General features: G+C 43.0%; 1 protein-coding gene across 1 annotated transcript; it reads right to left on the bottom strand.

Annotated features, from left to right (window-relative positions):
* Nucleotides 1–26: 26 nt before the first annotated feature.
* Nucleotides 27–7,116, bottom strand: LOC119890901 (protein transport protein Sec16A-like; the record flags this gene model as incomplete). Its single annotated transcript, XM_038702315.1, is given in 22 exon segments — nt 27–287; nt 480–562; nt 717–854; nt 1,050–1,170; nt 1,286–1,342; nt 1,470–1,550; nt 1,636–1,800; nt 2,304–2,351; nt 2,499–2,953; nt 3,050–3,251; nt 3,422–3,535; nt 3,642–3,782; nt 3,998–4,103; nt 4,195–4,306; nt 4,421–4,538; nt 4,681–4,762; nt 4,885–4,982; nt 5,157–5,399; nt 5,511–5,649; nt 6,021–6,082; nt 6,646–6,788; nt 6,933–7,116. Coding segments are annotated over 22 exon segments (3,099 nt in total), but the record flags the coding sequence as incomplete, so codon positions are not given.
* Between the last annotated feature and the right edge of the window lie 547 nt (nt 7,117–7,663).

The raw sequence follows: 7,663 nt of genomic DNA, 5'->3' as shown, positions 1-7,663 counted from the left end.
TGCACATTTAGCATGATTATGGGGAAAGACTTTAAGTTGACATGCATGCATTCTCATGTTCTTTTGTACGCCCTGTTACATTAACTTACATTCATACAAATAAGCAAACTACACACACACACACACACACACACACACAGGCTGTTAGGGTTTTCAGCATCATGATTCAGTGGTGCCGTGATACAGTAGCTGTTGACCGCAACAATTTGTCTTACCTCTCCGGACTGTGAGCCATCAGGCACAGAAGGACCTTCTGGGGCAGGCGGTAACAACGTTGGCGTGAACATCTAAACAGATTCATGAAAGTGCAACAGAAAAGAATGTGGATGAGTAGCTGTTCGGCTTTGTACTTCATGTTGAATGCCAAAATATAATTTTTAATATTATTAAATTATTCCTTAAAGTAAAAGTTTTATATTATTATATTTATTTTATGGTAAACTTACTATGTGAACTGTTTAATAATAACAAAGAGATACCTGTGGAGCAGCGCTGGCGTTTGGTGAATTCTGCTCCAGATTTCCTCCTTCACTGCCCTCTAGAGGTTGTTGATCATCAGGCGCTACACAAGGGGGATACAGAAAAAGATCTCATTACTTCAATCCTTAATTGTACTGCAGCTTCTCCTTCCAAAATAAACAAGAAAGTCCACAACCATCAGGGGTGCCTTGTTTATTTTACAATCATCATGTAACAGTTTGTACCTGAACACATACCTGAACTAGGCACAAATAGGCTGGGGGGCATGGCCATTGGTGCCAAAGGAGCAAAGATATCTGCAGGAGCAGGGGCTGATCCACCTGGTTTAGCAGTTCTGCTTGGGTTCAGAACATCCACATATCTGCTCCTTGTGCCTGAGAAGAAAGAAACACATCTGAGTGGTAAGAAACGTGTGTGAATGCTGACTGACTGCTTTTGTTGAGACAATTATTACGTATGGTGTCTCCTTTATTTTCCCACAACTTGTAACTCAACTGTCAAAAGTATCACGCAGTGTCAAGCATAGTGTTTGTGAAGCCACAAGCCACAGCATCTAACACTCATCTTACCTGCCTTCCTGGAGAACATGTTGACAGGAGGACCGCCACTCGGTGGTGCGGCAGGCCCTCCAGGGCCAGGCATCTGAGGCATCATGGGGAAGCCAGAGGGAGGTGGTGGAGGGGGCTTACTCTGACAGATTATAAGAAAACCATAAGATCAGACCTTGTTGAGCTATAAAGATTTTAGTTTCTCAGTTTAGACCAGTCAATTATGTCTTGTAGACCAATTTTACAACATTACAGACCTCCTCTTCAGGCTCATTCAAGTCGACCCATCTCTGCTTTTTTTCATCCCACACAATCTGACAAAAAAAAACATAGTGCTCTATCAGTACTGGTCATATGTAAATAAATATGTATGCAAAAATGTGAAACTGAATACAGAGGAACACTATAATAAGACATGCACATATAACTGCTATAACTTACAGATTTGTTTTTGTCATCTGGCAAGTGAGCCTCATTCTTCCCCTTCCTATAGAGCCAGTTTAGCCAGCCACCACCACCAGTCTGTGTAAAAGATATTGTACTAATCACTAGTGAACGCTTTAGGCGCACCGATAGAACATCTGAATGATTCTGTGTGAATATGAACCTTTTTCGGGGAGTCTTTTTTGACTTTCTTGGCCTCTTCTTTGCGGGGCTGTTCAGGAATTGAAGGCGGCGGTGGAGAGGCCTGCTTGGCAGACGAGTTGCTCCGCTCTCTTCCGCCAGAGTAAGTGGAAGATTCAGAGGTGGTGCGAGAGCGACGTCCTGAAGTCTGCAGACCAGAAAATACCGCTGAGATTAATATATACATTTCTATTGAGCCTCAAGAGCAAGACCTTGTTTTTGGGGTGCCTTGACATGGAAAGGCTTCCTGTATTCCATTTTCTCTAATTGTGTATGGAAGCTATTTCATACCATATGCCATTATTGCATTAATTTGTGATACTGATGTTGAATTCCTAACTTGCCTGCATATGCTGCTACCAAATCAAGCTGTAGGTTTTGTCAATGTATACAAAAATACTGCATACATTTTCCAGTATTTTTCTTTTTTACTGTCCATCTTGAGTCCGACAACATTCAGTAAATTTTCTGGAAACTAAAGCAAAGTTAAGATGCCATGTACGATTAGCTGTGCAGCGCTATATACTGCGCACATGAGCAAAAACAACCTGCTCCATAACGGTTCTGAAAACAGGCTCTGGACAGATTAAACAGAACAACCCTCAGATATAAAGTCTTTTAGCAGTTTATATCTGACACACACATACACACCATATGCATTGAAGATTGTGAAGCAGTCCTCGATCTCCTCCCAGGACCCTGCAACGCCAGAAAAGACAATGTTGGTTTTCTATAAAATCTACGCAACACAAAACCAAGTGCACTTCTATGGAGAGAGAATTGATGTGATGGTGCTGAAAGACGGAAGGACCTTTTATGTAGATATTCTGACAGCCAGATACTGACCATGTGAGCCATGTGGTCATAGAAGTCCATTTTCGGTGTGAAAGAGCTTCTGGGTGGTGAGGATGATATTGGTTGACCAGTGTGCATCTCCGGTGGGGCCTGGGACATGTGCTGTCCGGTTGGCATATGCCCGGGAGAAGGGGGCATGTGATGAGGCATCTGGGGTGGTGGGTGGTTCATCCGTGTAGGTGAATTCGGCACCTGAGGGGCCATGTGTGGTGACATTTGACCCAGTTGAAGAGATGGGGGACATGGCTGCTGATGGGTTCCTGGATACATTTCTGACTGCTCAGGTTGAGGCTGGAAGGGAGGAGGGGCAAAACCAGGATCCTGTGGAGGGTAGCCTGAGATCTGGCCTGGTGGTCCACTTGGGGTTACGGGGTAGAACTGGGGCACATCATTTGAAGGTAAAGGCTGAGGAGGGGACATCCCATCTTGGAGGATGGAGGTGGGAGCTGAGAGAAAGTAGGAGAGATGAGATCTGATGCATTTTAAATCTGGCTCATAATAAAAAGGAGACCACATGAGCACTATTTGAAAAATGTACAAACCTGGGGGCATCAGCTGTACTCCCTGCGGTTGAGGACCGGGCAGTAGTGAGTTCATTAGCGGGTTGTCAGGGGTGGGGCCATCCAACTCCACAGGCATGTTGTAAGGTTCTGGTGGACTGTGCTGGTCCAAGTCAGAGCTGTGGCTGCTGCAGTCAAACTGTGTAGGTGTTGGTCTGCCTTCACTGTATGTAATCACCCCTGTCTAAATAAGTCCAGCATCGAACATTTGTTACATAGAAACTACCAGGAACCACCAACTAGTTACAATTAAGTCCAAAGAGTACAATGCCTGAATGCCTATACACACAACTAAATACTTTATTTAGAATATCCTTTGTAGTTATATGTGCAAATTTCTTTTTCCCTCCTCACCCTGATCTGTCCATCCAGCTGTCTGAGGTGGATCAGCCAATCAGGCTCATTGAACAACTCCTGCTCTGGCTTCTCCTTCAGTTGTGGATCAAAGAATCGCAGCTTCTCTGACATCTGTCAACAAAAAAACCCATTCAATTACATTGATTAGAATTCAGAAACTAGTCCATATCTATACATAGGCACAGAGGGAAAGAGAAGACAGAGAGTGAGGGCATACCTGTATGATTTGGCTAATGAAAACAGGGGAGTAGTAGGAAGGCTGCGTGAGGACAGTCCTAGAAATAACTTCACAGTAGTGGAAGGCCTGAGCACTCAGGCCGGCTTCAGCCAAGCGGCATGCATAGATCAACTTGAACACCTAATAAGAGACAATAGAAAGGAGAGAACAGTGTTATTCCTATGTAGTTTAATCTCAAGATGTTCTATGTGCAATGCAAACCTCTTTAAACCTCTTTAGTTGTCAGCACAGACCAGTCAGTGCAATAAATTAAGTTTTTAGGACACCTCTATAAGAGACAAACTGTGTGTTTATTGGATCATTCATTTGTCAGTAAAGACCAAAAAAAGTCCTACCTGGAAATTGGGTAGGGAGCACGGCTGGGAACCCAGAGACTGAGCATACTCATAGGCTTCAGTCCTTTGGATTGCTTCGTTGGTTGCAAATTGGTAAAAGGGCAAACTGAAGTGAAGAGACAAAGATAAGGTTATATGTGTGGCATATTACATGCAAACTGTATTGTGGTATGCGTGTGCCTGCCTCTGTCTCTAACCTGTGGTTGGAGCCAATAAGAACCATCTTGGTGCTCTTCTTTGTGAAAACTCCCAGACCAACTTGGGCCATCAAGTAGCAGAAGTGTGCAGCATCAATCAGCCCCTTTGAAGCTGCCACACAAAATCAGTGCAGACAGAATGTGACGTAACGTGTTTGTTTTTGGTGAAACATGAAAACCTTTTTTTTTTAGGTCAGTGCAGGAGAGATTTTTGATCCAATCCTACCGAGAGTGTCGCCCATGGTGGTGATTGTGCGAGTGTCCAGGTCCAGGGCCTGGGTGAGGTTAGACAGCACCATGGCCAGGTGAGGGCGCCAGTCACCCCATTTCTCCTCTCCGCAGCACTGTATGAATACAAATAAATATCTATACTAAAGTGGCATGCAGTACTGCACACTTGACAAGCACTACGTGTGCACCTTCTTCAGAATAATTGTGCAAAAATACCAAGTGGATTAAAAGGAAGAAGGGAGATGCAATACTTACAGTGGCCGATGCAGGCATCCTCCCTGACATCAGCTGGTATACTGTCTGGAGAGGGTCATTGATAGGCAAACTGTTGGCAAACCTAAACAACAAAGACAGACACATTAAATATTACAGTTTAAAATCTGTAAAAACAAACCGATCACGTGATAAAGTTGCAACCAAGTTTACGAGTCACAACCTTTTATGTCACCAGTACTTTACCTTGTCATGACACGTGCATGCGTCCTGTTGTCCATCTTACTGGCCAACAGCAAGGCGTGGCCCCACAGACCTCCCTTCATAGCTGCTTCTAGGGCATCCTATTCCAGAGAAGAGAAGAAGATACTTTTATTGTCACATACAAATACATGTTGCGAAATTCATTCTCTGCATTTAACCCATCCCTGAAGGGAAAGTGGAACTCATTTCAGATTTCATACGATATTAATTAAATGACAGTATATGTAATACAGTTAAAGAGAGTATTTTTTTACCTTCTTGCGGCCAAACAGCAGCAGCTCCCTGAAGCGTTCCGTTTCCTTGCCAATGTTCTCTGGGACAGTCATGAAGGTGTCCGATAAGAGGGATAGCGGTCCAGCTCCCGGCTCCTCCTCAGCTCGTGCCAGCGGTTCATTGTTAAAATCAATCAAGTTGGCTTCGTTAGGACTTTTGCCTGGTAGCCAGACAGAGCGGTGCTCCTTCAGCAAGAGGTCAGCGATGTCCGTGCCAACCACAGTCTTATTAGCAAAGAGTATCACAGTGAAAAAGTTGTTTCAGGCAAATATACAAATGTCACATTCCTTCTTTCTATGTCTGACAGATTTGCAGTTACGTCTGCACAGTCTTACCCCGTTCTGTCTACAGAGCAGCATAATGAAGTCCCAGAGCAGGCGAGCAGAGTCCCTGTCCAAGAGGTTGTTGTCACGAGAACACTCCAGGGCTTTGTTCTGGGAGAACTTTATCACATCCACCTTATGGGTCTCCTCCCTGAAGGACAGGACACAAGATGTGAGAGAGGTAAGCAGTGACTAATGAAACTAATCCTACCTGTTAGACATACTGATATCAAACCAGCAGAATGGTGATTTGCTTTCCACTTGTTACTCGTTTGCTAGTACTTAAATTCTCGACACATTTTAAGATCTACATTTTCAGTAGGAACCAACTGGCTTTGGACTGAGTGACACAGATGAGGAAAGTCAGAAAGTATTGAGAGACAGAATAATACATGTTGGTTTTGGTCTTTCCATGGAATTTGTTGACAATAACAAAAATACACAATTTTTCCAGCCTTGCCCTTTAAAATGTTAGTGATTCAAAGACATTTGTGGTGGATAAAAAGGGCAGAATACACTTACTTAACAAGAGGTCCAGGGAAGGCTCGTAGTTCTGCCTGATCTTGGGTATCCTGCAGCATGGTCTGCAAATACAGACGTGTTTCAAAATATTACTTTATACAGCCTAACACTGTAACTGCAAAAATGTGCTGCAGAAACACATGCAAAATACTAATCTTATTTATAATAATATTTATATGTGTGGTTTAAGATAATTTACCGTTATAAATAAGTGTCAATGTTCAGCCTTCTAAAGGAGAAGATGTGTCTGTATTTTTAATTTCCTTGAAAAAAGAGGAACTAGTGCTCTCAATGGCAGATCATCCCATTTACAACCACAGTATGTCAAACACTGCGAGCTGGACTGCTCCACCGATATTAATAATGATGATGATATTACAATCATTAAACACCCCTGAATCAGAAACACCTTTAACGGGCTTTTATTTTAAGGGAACCATATTCTGTTTTATTTTCCCACTGTGCAGACACTGAAACACTGATGATACTTTATAACTTACAGTATGGCATCAAAATAGTGTTTGTTTAAATTCTTTCTTGCTGTCGCTAGCTCTTCATAAACTAAACACAATGGATTAAAACATTCTACATTAAGGTGCTGAAATAAAATCTGTTAAAAATGTACCTCCATGTTGTAAATATCAACTAGAGCAGGCTGCCCAGCTGAGGGGAGATTGGGCAGAACTTGGACCAGATGACCACCAGGTCCAAAGCGGGCACAACGGTGGGGTATGGTAAACTTCTCTGGGGTTGCAGGACGAGGAGGAGCTGGAGGACAAAGCAGGATGGACAGGAAGGAACCAGTGTTTAATGTCCCATATCTAGTGGTTTAAATAGTATCTGAAATCCTTTACTATCCAATTACTAATCACTTAATGCCAATTTTCTTGAAACTAGGGATTGTATACTTACGTTGCTCAGGGGCAATCCAGGTGCTGTCTGCCGTGTACTCAGAGGGATAGAGGTACTGGCCGTAGTTCTGGGAAGCATCAGTCTGGTTCGGGTACTGTCCATAGGAGTAGTCCACAGCCAAAGTGGATGATGTGGTGTCATAGACTGCTGACACCAAGTCAGGCTGGCTTCTGTATACCTGACTCTGCAGGGTCAGAAGACAAACAGAGATAATTTTTCAAACAGGAAGACCAATGAAACATACATGCAAACACTCAGTTGTACAAGTCAGTTGCACAATTAAAGACCAACCAACAACCAATTAATACTTTTGCTTTCAGAACGAGCTGCTAGGAAGATATCTATATTTTAAGCCTATGCTGCTGAGATATAAATTGGGATGCTGCTGAGAACTTAATGCAAGTCACAATAGTATAAGTGTGGAGTAGATGGTGCAGCTGTGATAAGCATTTAGAGAGTGGAAGGAGGTTAGTCTGAATGTCAACACATTTCACTCAAGGTGTCATCATCTTACAACATAAAAACATGTTATGTAGCAATTATCAGCCATTCCAAAATATACGCTATGTTTCTACAGTATAGTGACCATACTAAAATCTAAGAAACTGTTTGAATGAAGCAGCTGAGGACCAAGAGAGACTGCTGAGACTGCTTGAAAGCATAGCTAATAGTAAAGAGCAGATGCTACAGGGGATGTCATGGAAAAGCAAGCACTAGCTGTGTGTGGCTGC

This window comes from Micropterus salmoides, unplaced genomic scaffold (genome assembly GCF_014851395.1).
Source record: "Micropterus salmoides isolate LMB-PRFRI ecotype aquatic unplaced genomic scaffold, ASM1485139v1 Ms_hic_scaffold_610, whole genome shotgun sequence".
In the NCBI taxonomy this organism is placed as follows: Eukaryota; Metazoa; Chordata; class Actinopteri; order Centrarchiformes; family Centrarchidae; genus Micropterus; species Micropterus salmoides.
The sequence above is the reverse complement of the archived record's forward strand: the minus strand, read 5'-3'. Positions and strand labels throughout refer to the sequence as shown.